At 34.1% G+C, this 18388-nt stretch overlaps 2 protein-coding genes across 2 annotated transcripts; one reads left to right on the top strand and one right to left on the bottom strand.

Annotated features, from left to right (window-relative positions):
* Positions 1-4892: 4892 nt before the first annotated feature.
* On the top strand, positions 4893-8449 carry LOC122041027 (probable choline kinase 2). Its single transcript, XM_042600557.1, has 7 exons — positions 4893-5395; positions 6414-6535; positions 6613-6808; positions 7426-7543; positions 7618-7665; positions 7959-8059; positions 8145-8449. Exons 1-7 carry the CDS (start codon positions 5000-5002, stop codon positions 8247-8249), a joined length of 1086 nt encoding a protein of 361 aa, XP_042456491.1. The 5' UTR covers positions 4893-4999; the 3' UTR covers positions 8250-8449.
* A 5513-nt stretch (positions 8450-13962) lies between these two features.
* LOC122043632 lies at positions 13963-17457 on the bottom strand. The gene is made up of 4 exons (XM_042604240.1): positions 15663-17457; positions 15257-15314; positions 14914-15172; positions 13963-14595 (listed from the first exon to the last, which is right to left on the bottom strand). Exons 1-4 carry the CDS (start codon positions 17455-17457, stop codon positions 13963-13965), a joined length of 2745 nt encoding a protein of 914 aa, XP_042460174.1.
* Between the last annotated feature and the right edge of the window lie 931 nt (positions 17458-18388).

The following is an 18388-nucleotide window of genomic DNA, read 5'->3' as shown; positions in this document are numbered from 1 at the left end:
ATATACTCTATAGAGATGAAATGTAAAAGTTTGATTAGAAATCAGTAAGATTAGATTCTTGAATTTGATTTGATATTCAAAAATTCAAATTCCAGTTTTTGTGAGTTTGAAATCTGAGTTGGAATCCTTGATTTCTATTTCCAGAAATTTTGAAAGATGGAAATGAAGGAGCATATAAGGTTTTGATTCTCGGAATTTGGAAAGAAATGTCAAGTTAGAATAGATTGATGAAGTGCTTAAATTGAGATGCTGTAATAGAATTGTGATGTTGAGAGTTGTTGTTTAGGAATTTAAGTTGAAGATTCTAAATGAATGAAGAAGGCATGATACACAAAATTATCAGGACCACTCTAGGCCTGATATATTGAATATCAGGGCCACTCTGGGCCTGATATATTGAATATCAGGACCACCTTAGACCTGATATGCTGAATATCAGACCCAACAAAAGAAAATTCTGGAAAAGGAAGAAATATGGAACAACAGAAAAACAAGAATGTCCAATTGTGATAGTGTTTCCTATGAAGAATTGTATTAGTGTTCTAAAATGATTTTCTGATTAGAAAGGAATTGAAGACAAACTATATTCGATTGAGTGTAGAATAATAAGTTCTTTTGTGGTTAAAGCTTCAAGGTTTGGTTTGAAATTCCAAGAAGATCATAGAAGTGGAACTGAAAGCAGTTGATGCAGAAATTTAAACTTGATGTGGTTGTGAATCTGAAAGAGCTTAAGTGATCAGTGAACCTTTGACTAGAAGTGTTGCAGTAATGAAAAGTTTGTAGAGGCTGAAAAGAGCTCATAGCTGCAATGAAGATTTATGGCTTTTTGAATTTGGATGTTGATGTTTAGCAATTATACAAGTGAAATGCATAGATGAATTTAAGGTTTGTTGCTGATCCGAAATTTAGACTGCTATTAAGAATGCAATAAAATCAAAGTTGAGAAAAAAATTTCATGTATCACATTAGACCTTATATTTTAAATATTAGGCCCAACAAAATTGGAAGCAGATTGTATTAGGCCTGATACACAAAAATATCAGGCCCACCAGCAAATTTCCAGAAATTGTATATTTTTAATCTGTGATGGAATCTAAAGTGATCAGCAACCATGTATCTACAGAATTTTGTGAGAATAAACACATATAAGGGTTTTTAATCTGTTGGTTGTATCAACTTAGGTTGATCTTGTTGAATTTCATTGCTCGAGACGACCAATATTTTAAGTGTGGGGGAGGTATGGTTTAAGTTGTTTCATTTATGGAATGCACAACGAGGCAACAAAAGCAAACAAATACAGTGAATAAGAAGCAATGTTTAGTGGCCTGATATTATTTTACACTAGGCCTGATATACTGAAAATCAACACCACCTTAGGCCTGTATGCTAAATATCAGGCCTAGCAATAGAATCCAAATTTGAAGAGCATCAATTGTGTACCAACTTAGCATTGATAGCTCTTAAAGTCAGTAAGGAGCCATTTTAAGATTTTGTATTGTTAAAAATAAATGTGTTTGCATGTTCTTTATTTTATGAAGTGTTAAGTGGTACAAGAATTTTGGACTTGAGGTGCTTAAGTGGAAACTGTAATGTGCAGTAACTGATGAATTGATCAAGAAATAGAATAGGTTCAAAATTATTGCTCCATTCATGAACTATGAAAGCAATTTTGAGTATTGGAGATTAGGAAGTTGTGGAGTTAGTAATGAAGAACAAGTTGGTAAAATCAGAATGCTGAAACTGTTGAAATGTAGAAATCAACAATTGAGTTTAAAAAAATATATTGGTGAACGGAAAAATACAATTGTAAAAAACTACCAATTTAGAAATGATTTTTTGAAGGAAGATCAGTGGCCCTGATTGGCAGCTGAATTTTGGCACCATCTTAGGCATGATATGCTGCATATAAGGCCCAACAGGAAATGTCTGGAAATGAACTGGGAACAAATTTTAGTGATTCAATTGAAACAAGAAATGTAGCAATAGTTAGAATTTGTAAGTGCAGTCTTATGCCAAGGTTTGGAAAGAGATAGAACTGAATTGAAGTAAAAATGATATACTTTAACTGATAGTAAATGACATGGTTTCCTAGGTTCATACTTAAGGAAATAAGCACTCAGATTTCAGAATAAAAAAATCAGCTTACATTGAATTTTGAAGAAGAGTTACTAAATGAATTTGAAGTTGAAATTGCCAAACAGAATTGATACGGTTGTAGTTACATCAACCGACACTTTATATTAGGAGGCTATAAAAATTACCCTGATGCTAGGAATAAAACACAACTTTGACAATAATAATTGTATTAATTTCCTAGCTATTTTCTTAAGTTGTTAACGTCTATAAGAGATTACTCTGCCTTTAACGAAAAAGTCTTTTCAGTGGATCTATTTTCAACTATCTTGGATTAACAACCACCTAAATTATAACCAGGTAAAAAACTTACCCTTCTTACTTTTTTCATTAAGTTGTTGTTTTTTATGTTAATTACTTGCTTCTATTAATCTTGTGTCCTTGCTAAGTTGGAGGACCTACACGAGCAGCATGAATGTTTAATATGTCCTACTAGAGAATTGAACCCTCATTGTATGTGTATACGATCATATTATTTACCATCGCACCGTATGTGTGTGTATGTGTATATATATATATATATACTATTTTGTTATCTCACACACTCTGTACACACACAAAATTTTTTATTTAAATTTTTTTTGTACTTAATACTATATTACAATCTTTAAACTTTAAAGGAAAAATCTTATTCTCACAACTGGAGCTTAAAAAAATAAACAAAAAAAATTTGATTAAGGTATATATATATATATATAGTTAGTTAGTTAGTTAGTTAGTTCTGATGATTTAACTAATTCTAAAGGTAATTAATCTAATGCTATGAAAATTTCCATCAATCATCAGGGTAAATGGGGAAGCACAGATTAGTCATGGCGGACAATCTATGCCACACGTTTTTGAAATTCCCTAGGTGTAATATGCCATGAGTGAGAGTTGAACCCTCATTACCTAGGGAGCTCATCTCACCTCTTACCATTGCACCATAGCCTCTGGGGTCAATGAGATCTTTTTCACCATGTGTTCAATTCTTGTGGTCTAATTAATCCTGGGGTCAACGACCCGATCCCACAGATTGACAACCAGGTAAATGTGGGATGCACAAATGGGTCTTGGCTAGCGGCCTAGCATCACGAGTTGTTCGAGCATCATGGTTGTTCAATATGCCCTGTATGAGAATCGAACACTCGTTGCATGGGTATATACATTCTAATCACTTACCATCGCACCCAAGAACCAATGAGATATAAATTTTATTTATTTATTTTTTTTTTACTATATATATAGGGTAATTCAGATATCCAACTCTGACAATCTGATTAATTTTGAATGTGATCGGACTATCACCACTAAAGTTTTCTATAAGGTATTAGAGTAAATCAGGAAGTGCAGATGAGTCTTGATAGACTGCCCAACATTGTAATTTTTCAAACTTCTTATATGTAATGTGTCCTAGATGATATTTGAACCCTCATTGCATAGGAAGTTCATATCACCTTTTATCATCGCACCATAACTTTTAGGATGAATGAGATATAATTTTTCTTTTAGTTGATATCAGATATTCAATTTACGCTGATTAATTCTGATAATCAAGAATCCATAAAAGAAAAAATTCATTAATTATTATGATAAATATGACAGACTGTTTATTATTTTAATATTCTTAAATCAATCAATCGTCATTCAGATAAATTCATTACTTAAGTTAGTAAAAAACGAAACTCGATCGTTCAATAGTTAAAAAATTATAAAGATATTCTACCTGAATCATTTACAGGGCGGGTTTTAGCAGTCCTATAAAACTGCTTAATCTACCACTCAATTAAAGCTCGAAAAATTATTATATCATGGACCAGCCGACACGGCATTTCCAACCAATGAAAGTTATTCCCTCCCTCCTTCCACAGCGAATCAACGATGCCTATCAATGACAAGCACGTCTTCGGACAAAATGAAGTAGAAAATTATAAAAATGAAGATGTGTTTGATAAGCGTATTTTTAATTTTTATTTTTTAAAAAATGTATGTTTTTTGAAAAATGATAATTGATTTATGTTTTTCGTGTTTATTTTCTGAAAAAATAGATAGTATTTTTTTAGAAAAATAGAAAATGATAAAAAAAATATTTTCTATTTTCTAGAAAACATATTTTTTTTCAAAAAATGAAAAACGCGCGTATCAAACGCATCCTAAATTTTCTCCAAAAATGAACATAAGATCGGTAAGATAAAAAGGATTTTTTTTTTACCATCAACTGAGTATCCCATTTTAATATATATATATATATATATATATATATTAGAATATAAAATAAAATTATTTCAACTTAATCAAAATTACTATATATAAAATATTATTATATTATTATTTTAAAAAATATTAAAATTATTTAAAGTTAATTAAAATTATTCTAATTTAATTGAATTTTTTTAATAATATTATAATAATTATGAATGTATAGCAACTTTGCTAATAGCTGTTATAATGTCATTAATTTGACCAAAATTAGGCACCTTTTAATATGATAAAGTAAAAGTTTGTTTTTTTTGACTTTTTTATCAAAAAAAATTGCTATTTCCGGTTGAAGGCAGCAAGCAACAAACTGCTCGGGATTTGGGACGGAAGCTTCAACTGGCAGACAGAGAGGCAGCCATCAGATCCACGACGCGTGTCATGCTGACAGATGCAAGAACAACCGGTGCTTCCACCAATCGACGTGTCCGGATCTGCTCCGTCGGATACCAATCTGGTTCCTTCCTCTCTGACTTCCTTCCGCCTCTCCTCGCGCCTTTAAAAATAAAACCCCTTGCTTCGTCTCCAATTCGAAACCGTAAAGGCATCCTTGGAAGTGGACTTGACTCGCGCTTTTCTCCTTGATTTGGACGTGTAGCAGCGAGGAGGAGGAGAAAGAATCAGAGTCGAGATGGTAGCTAACGGGGTCGAGGATGGCGTTCGAAACGTCGGCTGCGTGGTTGAGCAGGAAGAGATGGAGGAGGAGGAGGAGGGGATGATTCCCGTGGAGGCTAGGAAGATCTTGATCCGCCTCGCTTTAGGATGGAACGACGTGAAGGATTCCCGGGCGATCGAGGTCGTGCCGCTCAAGGGCGCCATGACCAACGAGGTCTACCAAATCGAGTGGCTCTCGCAAGGTCCTTACCCTCGCAAGGCGATCGTTCGCCTCTACGGAGAGGGTGTCGACGTCTTCTTCGACCGCAACGAGGAGATCCGGACCTTCGAGTTCATGTCCCGGCATGGCCAGGGCCCGCGTCTCCTCGACCGCTTCAGCAACGGCCGCATCGAAGAGTTTATCCATGCCAGGGTACGCCCAGTTTGCTTAGCGGCCTAGTTGTTTGCTGATTTTTGTTAGTTCTCGTTTCTTCCAATTTATCCCCAAATTCGAACTGGATCTTGATTGATTTTGTTAATTTCCCTGACCACCCAAATCCTTCTTCCTGGGCGTGCCTTCCGCTTTTCAGATTTTCTTCTCGGTGAACTCCGCAGCCTGTAGAGATTCTTGCGGGATTCCTTTCTCCCTCATTCTGAGAATCTTTCCATCGTTACTTCATGCGCTTCGCAATCGGTTTGGTTAACTGTCCGTGTCAGATTTTTTGACTTCGACTTTTCCGTTCGCTTTGCGATGATGTTGATCGCAACGCCTTGCACATTTGTTTCTCGCCAACCTCTGCTTGCTTTCCTACTTCAGGATAAAAAGACTTGGAATCCGTCAAGCAAGGTTTTTTTCATTAAATAATATTTTCACTTATTATGTTTATTTTTTATCAAATTACTATCAAAACGAAATATTTTTCTGTATTTTTATACTAATAATAATTGTTCTTTTATCAAGCTTTTTATTCAGTTATCTTTCTTTTATAAAGAAATTGGAGCGAAGATTCCTCTGTCCGTTTATTATTATTAGTTTTTTTTTTGTGTCTGTGTTTTTTTTTCAATATGGCACTGAATAAATAGGTAAAGATGGAAAAAAAAATAAAACTGAAGTGTTGTTTCTGAAAATTCCATAGAACAAGTTGGTTGAATTAACTTCGGAGAATCAATTCCATATTAGCCATTACATGAAAAGGATTACCCTTTTTCCTCGGGGAGTTAGACCAGTAAACACTTGATCTGCTTTAATGCTATTTATTTTGTATAACTTGTAGGATGTGCATCTTTTTTTAGAACACATTTCTCCTCATTTTCATTTTCCCTAATATCATCAATATAAACACCATAGATAAATGATAAAGGCTTCATATCATTCAAACACTATTGTTTGAGGCTACTGCTGTCTGTGTTTGAGTAATTAAATTCCTACTTTGACACCTTTAATTCTGCAGACACTTTCTGCTGTCGACCTCCGCGACCCACAAATATCTTCCCTCATAGCATTGAAACTGAGGGAGTTCCATGATCTTGACATGCCTGGCCCCAAAACTATACTACTCTGGAACAGAATGAGGTACTCAGATTCTTCGGCTAACAGTGCGCTTCCATCAAATTTATTCTACGCTTTATTTTGTGATGTTCCTCGTGTAGAAAGTGGCTTAAAGTAGCAAAGAGCTTCTGCGCTGGCGCAGATGCCCAAGAGTTTTGTTTGGATGCACTTGAGAAGGAGATCACAACTTTGGAGAATGAAATCACCAGAGAAGAACAGAGGATATGTTTCTGTCATAATGATCTTCAGTATGGAAACATTATGATTGATGAAACTAATGGCGTGGTGACTATAATAGTGAGTTTTCCCTCCAATTCATGTCGCCTGAATCTTTAGCTGTACAAAATTCACGCAGTGATGCCATTGTTACCATGTCCCGATGACTGGAAAATGGAAAAGTACAATGAGTTATTTTTCCTACAAAAGTTAAATGTTTGAAGGTAGTAGAAAAACAAGTATTATAATTTGCGTTATTTGATTTTTGATCCAAGTCATATTACGACATAGAAAATGCAACGAAGAGTTGTTGGGAAATGCCAGAATTTTAGCAGTCAAAAGTTAATTTTCAATTGCTTCATTAGCGAGTAACGCTGGCTATTGATTAAAAGATATCTTATTCTCTAGTTATTTGTAATAAGTATTACATCTTTTGATTTACAAGCTATCTTGACTGAGACATGATAGCAACTTCCACTTGCTTTTTACAGTTTTCTGGTTCCCCTACGTCATAGTTGTAAATATTTCTTCTTAGGTGCTCGTGTTACAGGTCGGCTTGATAACTTAATTCTTCGCCTGGCTTTCTTTAGGATACTGGTCTATTATCAGCCTTTTGGACTTTCTCTCACATGTGCAGATTGAATCTTCTCATGCTTCTTTAATCCTCTCTAACCTGTTTCCATTTCTCTTTCTTACAGGACTATGAGTATGCCAGTTACAACCCTGTTCCATTTGATATTGCCAATCACTTCTGCGAGATGGCTGCTAATTACCACACCGAAACGCCTCATATATTGGACTTCACAAAATATCCAGGTCAACTTATATCCTATTCTGTGTTCCTATATATTCATGCTTTTGATTGACAAGTCTCTACTTATATACTGCAGATTTTGAAGAGAGGAAACGATTTGTCGAGATATATCTTGGATCTTCTGGTAATGTTACTAGGCATTTTCAGTAAGATGCTAATAGATTTCTAGAATATTTTTGAAGGAGCATATAACTGGCCTACAGGTTTCTCAGGCAATCAATAATATATAGTGAGCACTGAAAAAAAAAATGGCGGCGTATTTAGTTATTATTTGACGTTTGAAAACATTGCATCCATTAATGGTGCTAAATTATTTTGTTTCGCTAATCTGTGACAGATTAGGAAGGTTAAGATTCAATACTTGCTGCATGCTTATGAGATCTTAGACAGTTGTTAATTTTTAATTTTGAAATATAGGTGAGCAAGTGGAAGATGACAAAGTGGAGAAGCTTCTCTTCAGCATCGACAAGTATGCTTTGGCAAGTCATCTCATTTGGGGTTTATGGGGAATTATCTCTGTAAGGAACTCCCTCTTCTTTGCTAGCTTCGAATTACCCTGCATGAATTGCATGTTCGATGAGTAAATCCTTGCTCTTGTTGTAGGACCGTGTAAATGATATAGAGTTTGATTACATGGAGTATGCAAGGCAGAGGTTCCGGCAATTCTGGTCGACGAAGTCTGCAACCATGCTTGGATCCCAGCGTTAATGGATGGTAGTTGGTTGTGCTTAAAGAGATCTGAAATCACTCACAGAAATAGTGATTTTTGAATAATACTCGTGGTTGGTTACTTCAAAGCTAAATCAGTAAAGGGGGAAAAAAATGGGAATCAAATAAATTATTCAAACTAGCGTGTATGGCAATGTAAATTGATCCTATCATTTTGTATACCATGCTCTTTATCTTTATACTAATCGCTTGGGGATGCTAAGCTCCAAGTTGACCCCAATGTAAATGAGTGGTTCCTGATATTTTGTTCAGCAAAAGTGACATGAAGAGAACAAAAACACTTGGTTTTACACAATTCTGCCAAAGAGACATATAAATGTCTCGATACAAATCAACAAGGTGCTTGATAAACGAAGAATGGAAATCTCTCTTCTTGTCCTTGTAATCTCCCAAGGACTTGTAACTCTCCACTTATATTTTCTAGAGCACCAAAATTATAAATTCAAGTGCAACAACGTTAATATATGTTGTTCTGGCTAATATCATAACATACATGGCCAAGCAAACAATCAATGATCACATTGACGGTGCTTTCTCTGGAGATTGTCGATAACTGAAATGAAAGGACCTAAAATGTACTTTAAAAGAGAGTTAAATTGATGCTGGAGAGTCCCAATTGGCCACTTCGATGTTCAAATTAGGATTTGCATGAGGTGATATGCAAGAAGAAAAAAAAAAAAAAAGGAGAAACCTACTCCAGGGTTTAGATATTGGGGGAAGGATCCTTTGTACTGGTATTCTCTAGAGTTTTTATAATTGTTTCGAGAGCATCTCCACATAGACACTACATATTCCCTCGCCATCCCGCGGGTTCTTTCCGATTTATCATGGTGGCCGGTAGAAAATTTTCGTAAGGCCAGGTTAGTCACCCCTAGAGCTAGTAAATGAGGTTAATTGGGTTTATTATTTTTTACATATTCCTTCGTCATCATCCTCATATGAGATAGTGAGAAAATCAAATATGACAGCTGTTAGATGCCTTTCCATCCATAGAACACCATGTGTTTGAAGAAGAGCATCTAGGTAAACTCTGACAACCTAATAACTACCTCTCATTCATCCAGCACCACATGCCTTAGAATATTATAGAGGAATGATTGTAATGATGAAGAGGTTACACAGTCCTTCATATGCTCTGAGCAAGCCACATGAGGTGTAGATTGGATTTGAGGATGAGGAGATGAGGAGATGAGGAAATGAAGCTATTTTGAAGTGGTCTTGAGAGTAGATGAAGTTGGGGCCTAAGACTGAGCCCTAGACATTATGGGCACCTAAGGTCGAACCAGGTAGACGTTGTCGGATCCTGAGATTGAGCCAGAGAGATTTCGACGACAAAGGCTAAGCCATATAGATGATGCTAGGATCTGGAGCTGAGCAAAGGGTCATGTCGACAACTGAGTTCGAGCTAGGTAAATTATGTTAGGATTCGGAGTTGAGCTAGAGGCAATGTCGACAACTAAGGACAAGCTAGGTAGATGCTGCTCGAATCTAGAGCTGAGCCAAAGCCAATGTCAACAACTAAGATTGAGCCAAGTAGATGGTGCTGGGATCTGGAGCTGAGTCAGTGTCAACCACTGAGACTAGATGGAGTCAAAATCAGAGACTGAGCTAGGAGGTGAGTTGGGACTAGGAGCTAAGACTTGCTCTTAATCAATCTTGAAACTCTAGGTCAAGCCTATTGATCATGTTTAACCAAACCTAAGTCTTATCCGAGCATAGTTTCATTCCATTTGGGTCATGTTTGCCCAATGTTGACTTTGACCATGACTTTTGACCACATAGGACATATAGGGACTGTAGAAAATCATCGCATCACAAACTTCCTGTTCAAGTCTAGTCAAAGGAGACGCAGTATGACTAACTAGAATGCACTAAATTGTCATCTTCCTACTGAGCTGATTTGCCCAAAATGTTGAGCAGAGGTGGCAGTGTATCACTAAGACAGCTAGCAAGGTGTTGGTCATTGGGGAGAGAAAACCTGTATTAAATGGATGTGATACGTGAGATCGCATATCACACACTACAAGAATAATGGTCTTTAAGGGCACACATAAATGCCCTTATAATTTATTTTTTATGACACTTAAGTTTTAGTGACATAACCGAAAAACGCCCTATAAAGTGATGTCGTCTTAGATCCTCCTTCATTCCTGACATTTTATAATGTCGTTATACAAAATGAATACTAACTTTAAAAATGTCACAATATAGGGATATAATGACAATATAAAAATGTCAATAAAAATCCTATTTTAATGACATTTATATATGTCCTGTTATTATCCTAATAAGGACACATTTAAATGTTACCTAAACTCATTTATTTTGACATTTATAAGTGTCCTGTAAATTTTTATAAGGACAGTAAAAGTTGTCAGTAATCATAATTTATAAGATCATTTTAAAATGTCACCTTAAATAATCTATAATGACATTAATAATTGTCATTTATAATAATTTATAAAGACATTAAAAATTGTCACTACAAGAATAATTATTTAAAATATATAACCTGAATTCAAAATTTATACATCATCACAATACATCCATCATTTAGAATAAAATACAATTAAAAGTGCTAATATGAAATTTTTATTCATCTAACACTAACTTGAGTCAAATTAAAAATTACAATACTAATGATAAGTCATTTACATCCAAAACTAACTATACACACACTCAAACTATTAAATTTTAGATTAACAAAGTCTTGTGAAATAAAAACACAATTAGTTGGACCATCTTCAACCATCATATTGTAAGCAAAATCCATGTACCTGCCATCTACAAATACAATGCATATATTTGTATTAGAGAAATAAAACAATGAAAATAAAAAAGATAATAAAAGAATTCAAAACATTGGATATCATACCAAATGAGAAAAATGCAAAGTATGTCCACCTAATAGTAGTCTTCGTTTACTGTTAACTGCAAATACATTTCATATTTGTTTAAAATTATAATACCACAATAAATATAATAAATTAATAATATTTCAATGAAAGGTTAAAAGCATACCAAATGATATGGCCAAGCTATCATTCCTCCAAGTGTATCCTCAAACCTCTGTAAAAAATCATAAGGTCTAATTAAACTCTCTTCTGGTTCTAGGACAACTTGTACTTGTACTTCACACCAATTTGGTCCTAGTGTCTGTCTTCCTACTGTAGTATTTGGATCCATGCTATGAAGCACTCCTTTTGCCACAATTTTTGTTGAATCAAATAAACTTTTGATCAAGACAGAACATCCAATCTACATGAAAGTGTAAAAGAGAATAAAAGTCTAAAGATGTGTGGAATATATAATAATAAAAAAAAGAAATTAAACAACTCTTACCCGTAAAGATGGACGAGGAAGAATAGAAGTTTGTGGATTACTACTTGATGATGTGTGTTGACTATTATTGCAATTTGAAATAGGATTTTGGTTTGCTTGATCAGAAATCTTTGCTTCTAACATTGCAATATGTTGGCCTTGCTTTTTAACTTGTTCATCCATTTTTTCTAATTTTGTCTTCTGTTCCATCACTAGTCAATTGCATGTGCCACGACTAGGAACTTCTCCCCATAAATCAGATGGACTAACACCATCACCAAGCATACGTACTCGGCCAGGTCTATCTGGTCCGATAATTTGAGCAAATATATCATTTTGACTCACTGATCATTAGAATCTTCAGGAAGTTGATTTGCTAGTTCATTCATTGCAACCTTTACAAACATATGACATGTTGATACTTATTTAACACATAATGATAATTAAAACAAAGCACTTTAAATTAATAAATTGAAGAGTATAAAGTAGTTTACCAATTTTTCTGCTACAACATTACTTGAGGGACTTCCATTGGCATGAGTAAAGCAAGCCTGAAATAATTCGACTCGTGTTGGAGGGTGCCCCTTTTCTTTTTCCTAAAAATATATTTAGTTATTAGTTTCTACATTCAAATGCACATAGAATTATAACACGAATAAGAAGAATTATCAATTTGTATTGCACTTGAGCAAAAGATGTCCTTCCAGTAGTCTGATTCATTATCTTTTGTTTTCTAGCAGCTTTATTTTTTTCACTCCTTTCCTAATATATTAATTACACTCAAGTAACAATATTAAAGTCTACATAACATTTAAATCAAATTATTAATCTAAATAAAAACATATTGTCTACCTTTGATTTTTTTGTGTTCCAAAATGCAACTAGTCTCATATATTGTTCTGCATGAGCTCTTTCATCTCTCTGTTGTAACAGAACTTGAATTGATAACTCTGGATCATAGTACTTTTTTTTTAGTTCAGATTTCCAGTTTCTCCATTTTTTTGCTATTGATCGTAGTGTCCAATTTTCAGTTCCTGGAGGAAGGTCGTATTTTTCCTTCAAAAAAATAGACAAATTAACTTTGCATAAATTAAAAGTCTTAAACATGAAAATTACGCAAAAGTAATTTAGTTACCTTTATAACATTTAACATGTCTTTTTTTTTATCTGTTGACATTTTATGCCAATCTTCCACATCAATTGGACAATACTTACCATTTCTTGCCAAAGAACCCAAGAAATCAGTAAATTTATTTCTTTTTGTTCCTATAGGGCGTCCCATATCATCACATGAAATCTTAATGCGTGGTAGTGTGCTAGGTCGACCCCAAATTTCTTTCATAAATGTGGGACCTCTTTTTTTCCTATTAATATTATGAAGTCCACTTTCGTTATCTGTACACAAAAAATATATATATATAAGACATAATAAAAATAATATAATAAATTATTATATTGTTCATATATGTTACCTTCATTAGATGTTTCATTCATATCAACATTTTGATCTGGAACTAAAGTCATGTTTTCAACATATGAGATATTATCTTGCACATCGACATGAAGTTGATTTGAAAGTGTATCTCTTTGGTTATTCAACGTACCTTGTATATTTTGACTATCTGTAAAAGTATTGATTCCAATAAAAATATAAAAATAAGAATTGAATTCAAATAGGTAATAAATTTGTGATGCATAAAATGAGATATTACCTTGCTCAATTGAATGTTGATCAGTGTGATTTGTACTCATAGTTGGTGGTTGCATATTTACCTCAGGTTGAAGTATAAAATGAGATTTCCTCTTACTTCGACGCTTAGGAGCCATTCGTACTACAAACAATAGTTAATTACAAATTATAGATAATAAATCATTCAAAGAAAAAAAAAGAAAGAATGCACCTACTATCAGAGAGAGTACCTCTTTTCCCAGATAAATCATCAATTTTATGTCCATATAAATTGTCTAGATTAGAGAAACAAGAAAGAATGCATCTACCATCACATAAACCATAGATTTCCAATCCATAGAAAATCCAGAAGAAGGTTATTTATTTACTCTTTTTTTTTTTTGACAAAAGTCAACTTCTAAAGCAATAGTTCGGAGCCAACAGTGAAACAGCGTGTGTTAATTAATAGTGAAGCAACATCATAAAACATCATTAAATAGAGATAATAAAAAAATGTCAATACTTAATGGCATTTCCAAGTGCATTACTACTAATATCATATAAACCCACTAAAAAAATTATAAACCCACTTATATCATATAAAAAGTTAAAAATGATAATAAAAAGAATAAAAAAATTCATTGTACTATTTTTGAAATGATAATTGACTAAACATAAGTGCATAGAATAGATAAAATTTGCTTATAAATCATTATCAATTTCCACTCCTGCAATATCATCACGAACCCAAACCACTTCTTCATGTTCATTGCAGTCTTCAGAATTACACATATAACTTTGAAGATATGTATCAACATCTGCCATAGGCTGCATTTTATACTTCGCTCGTGCATCAGTGATGATAATAACATGCCAATCACAATCAATTGGATCTTCCACGTAAAATACTTGCATAGCCTGAGATGCTAAAATATAAGGCTCATTATTATGCCTAACATTTTTAAAATTGGCCAACACAAAACCATCCTCATCCAATTTTAATCGTTTGCCTTTGGAGACCCACTCACATTCAAATAAAACAACTTTTCGGCCTCCTCCATAATCTAACTCAATCACATTTTGTAAAATTCCATAATAATCAAGTTCACTTAATACTGGATTATGATCTTTTACACTTGAATAACTTGAAGTAGTTGCTCTAACAGTTACACCACAATTTTGAGTTTTTCTCTTACGCTCCACTTCCTTTGTATGGAACCTAAATCCATTTGAAATAAATTTTTCATATCGTATCCCAATGACATTAGGGCCTCTGGCGATTGATCTCAAATCATTTGACACGGGATCATCTTCTACAAGATTTGCATCTTCAATCTATCATACAAGAAATACTTAATCAATTATATTTGAAAATAATTGTAACATATATTTTTAATAACTATTACAATACAACTTACATGATTAGCAAACCATGAGGCAAAAGTTTCACTATGTATACGCTCAATTTGGTGTGGTGGAAGACGAGAATGACTAAGACTCATAATTCTTCGGTGTTCACTGCAAATTAATAATATTAATTTTGTATATAATGATGACTTAAATAGTTATATATCTAAACACCATGATTTATAAAAAAACATACTCTATATAAGATTGTACTTGATGACAATTAAATAACACATATTGATGTGCCTTCTTTAATATCTCAGTATCAAACTTAGTTGCAATGGCTTTTCCAAGTGCATAACCAGAGATGTTAAAGATATCTATTGAGAATGTTGATTCAATATTTATATCATCATTTCTTGATGATTGATTAAATCTTGTCTCTACATAATCTGCTAAATATAAAGAGCAGAAGGTCAAACATTCCTCAGCTAAATACCCTTCAGCAATAGATCCTTCCGGCCTACTTCTATTTCGAACATAAGACTTCAATGTCCCCAAGTACCTTAAGTCAAAAACACAATAATTTATATTATTTATCAAATAAAATATTTTAAATAAAATAACATCAACAAGATTTATATATTACCTTTCAATTGGATACATCCAACGGTAGTGAACTGGCCCGGCAAGTTGTACTTCAGTAGCTAAATGAATAGTTAGATGAACCATTATGTCAAAAAATGAGGGAGGAAAAATCTTTTCCAATTCACATAGGATCACTGCAATATCTCTCGTCAGACTAACCATATCCGTAGGAGAAATTACTTTACAACATAACTCTCGAAAATATCTGCTTAATCTAATCAAAGGAATCCGAATTGATTTAGATAAAGTTTTTCGTAGTGCGACTGGCAATAATTGTTGCATCAAAATGTGATTATCATGACTTTTTAGACCAACTAATTTTGGCGGTTTCATTTGAACACATCGTGATATGTTGGATGCATAGCCATCTGGAACTTTGATTTTTTTTAAGACCTTGCAAAATATACCCTTCTCTTTTTTTCCCATTGAAAAAGATGCTGGAGGTAAATAAACTTTCTTTTGTCCTTTCTCAATAGGATGAAGTGATGATCTTATCCCCATTTCTTGTAAATCAAGTCGTGCTTTAAGATTATCTTTCGTTTTTCCTTCCATATTCAACAATGTCCCACAAATAGATTCACATACATTCTTTTCAATATGCATAAGGTCAAGATTGTGACGTATCACATTATCTTTCCAATACGGTAACTCAAAGAAAATACTGAATTTTTTCCAATTGAATGGTAGTACTGAATTATCATTAATTGTTTTCCCAAATGTAAATTTAGAATTTTTCAACTCATTTATCACCATGCTTCCTGATAGTTTGGGTGGTGGTTTTCCATATTCTTCTGTGCCATCAAAAAATTGAGCATTTTTCCGAAATGCATGATCACTATTTAAAAACTTACGATGACCCATATAGCAATATTTTCCACCATTTTTTAACCATTGTGAATGTGTAAACTTGTGACACACTGGGCATGCAAGTTGTCCTTTAGTACTCCATCCTGATAAGATGGCATATCCAGGGAAATCACTTATTGTCCATAGTAATGCTGCATGCAATTGAAAATTTTGTTTAGTTGATGCATCATATGTTTGAACTCCTATCTCCCATAAGTCTTTCAAATCTGCAATAAGTGGTTGCAAGTAGATGTCTATATTATTTCCTAGAGCAGTTGGGCCAGGTATCAATAGCGACAACATAAAGTATGGTTGCTTCATACACATCCATGGTGGAAGATTATATGGCATTAAAATAACCGGCCACGTACTATGTGTTGTACTCATATTTTTGAATGGATTAAATCCATCTGATGCTAAACCAAGCCTTATATTTCTAGGATCCTTTGCAAATTCTGGGTGCTTATGGTCAAATGTTTGCCAAGCTGGGGAGTCAGCTGGATGTCGCATGTAACCATCCTTTGTGCGGGATTCAGAATGCCATCTCATATGGGATGCTGTTTTGGATGACATGACCAAACGTTGTAATCTAGGCTTTATTGGAAAATACCATAAAACCTTACGTGAGATTTTTCTCTTCTCACCAGTAGGATCATTTTCGGATGCTTCCCATCTGAGCTCATTACATGTTTTACATTGAATTCTTTCTTTATCCAACCTCCAAAACAAAGTGCAATCATTAGGGCAAGCATCAATCTTTTCATAACCAAGTCCTAATTGCTTCATCAATTTCTCTGCTTCATAGTATGACTTAGGCAAATCATTCATTGCATTAGGAAATGCTTCTCTCAACAAATCTAAAAGCATATCAAAAATCTTATTCGTAATTTTACCAAGACACTTTAAGTGAAGCAAACGAATAATAAATGCAAGTTTTGAGAATTTCTTGCAACCTGGATATAATTCTTTTTGTGAATCATCAATTAATTTATAGAATTTCTCAGCCTCTTCAGTTGGAATCTCCTTATCATTTTCAAATTCTGGTGTGCTAATTATATTATCATTATGCTCTGGCATCCCAAATGTCTCATAAACTAAACCATGCATATCATCTGCATCCTTTTGTGATGGAACAAAAGTAGAGTTTATAGATGCACTACATGCTATCTCTCCATGAGCTATCCAGTGAGTATAACCTTTGATAAAACCATCGACCGTCAAATGATCATAGGCAATTTCTCTTGAAACAAATATACCAATTTTACACCGTGTACAAGGACATAAAATCATTCCATTTATGTTTGCATTAGCAAATGCAAAATGTAAGAAACTCTCAACTCCATTTCTATATTCCATGGTTTGTCTTGGTAAAAACATCCAACTCTTATCCATAATAATTCTACAAAAAACACTTGTTAAAATAAGTATAACATACAAATATTAAAAATGCATGGGGTGTACTAAAAAATCGACTAAATACTAATATTGACATAACTATCTAATATAAGAGATAAGATCCATAATCAGTTGTATAATAGAGTTGCATAACTAGTTAAATTTGGGGGAAAAATTATATCACAAGTAGCATGGTATAATTATGAGAAGTTTTAATTAAACAATGATGCTATAGTTATTTTAAAATTGAGCATCAAATACAATTAAATACTTTCTCAGATATTCAGTCAAGTCATAAATTCAAGAAGATCTTATATATCAAAATTTCTATAGCTATTAATAACTTAAATAGTAACTTTGCATGCAAGTATGTTGTCACCATTGGCTTGATCTGATAAAAAAATTAATCAGACACATGCATGCATGGTGGCTAATGATTTGAAAAAAAAAAATAATCGGGCGCATGCATGCAGAAGCCTGAGGCATTCATGGCTGCCTTGTGAGCAATCACTACTCGGCGAGGCAGCAACGCACAGTTGTTCGTCGGGCAGTGATGCGTTCATGACCGCTACCATGCCTAGCAACAACGTGGTCGTACTCGAATCGACCGCACACCAAGCAGCGACTCGTTGCCTGGCGAAGCAATGGCCGCTTCGTATGAGACCGCTCGTGAACCTGCCACACGAGACGCGGCTGCTCGTTGCCTGGCAAGGCAACGGCTGCCTCATGAGCTGCCGATGCTTGTTCCTTCGCTGCCATCTTTCAAGCGACTGACGCTCTGTGCCTCCTCGTCGGCGAGGGAATATTTTCTTTTTTGCTGAAGAAGAAATAAATTGTTGAAGTTACCTTTCCGCAAAGAAATCCTTGATTGCTGCAGAGAGAAAGGAGACGA

Source organism: Zingiber officinale, chromosome 2A (genome assembly GCF_018446385.1).
Source record: "Zingiber officinale cultivar Zhangliang chromosome 2A, Zo_v1.1, whole genome shotgun sequence".
NCBI classification, from domain to species: domain Eukaryota; kingdom Viridiplantae; phylum Streptophyta; class Magnoliopsida; order Zingiberales; family Zingiberaceae; genus Zingiber; species Zingiber officinale.
This window is presented reverse-complemented; position numbering and strand designations above follow the sequence as displayed.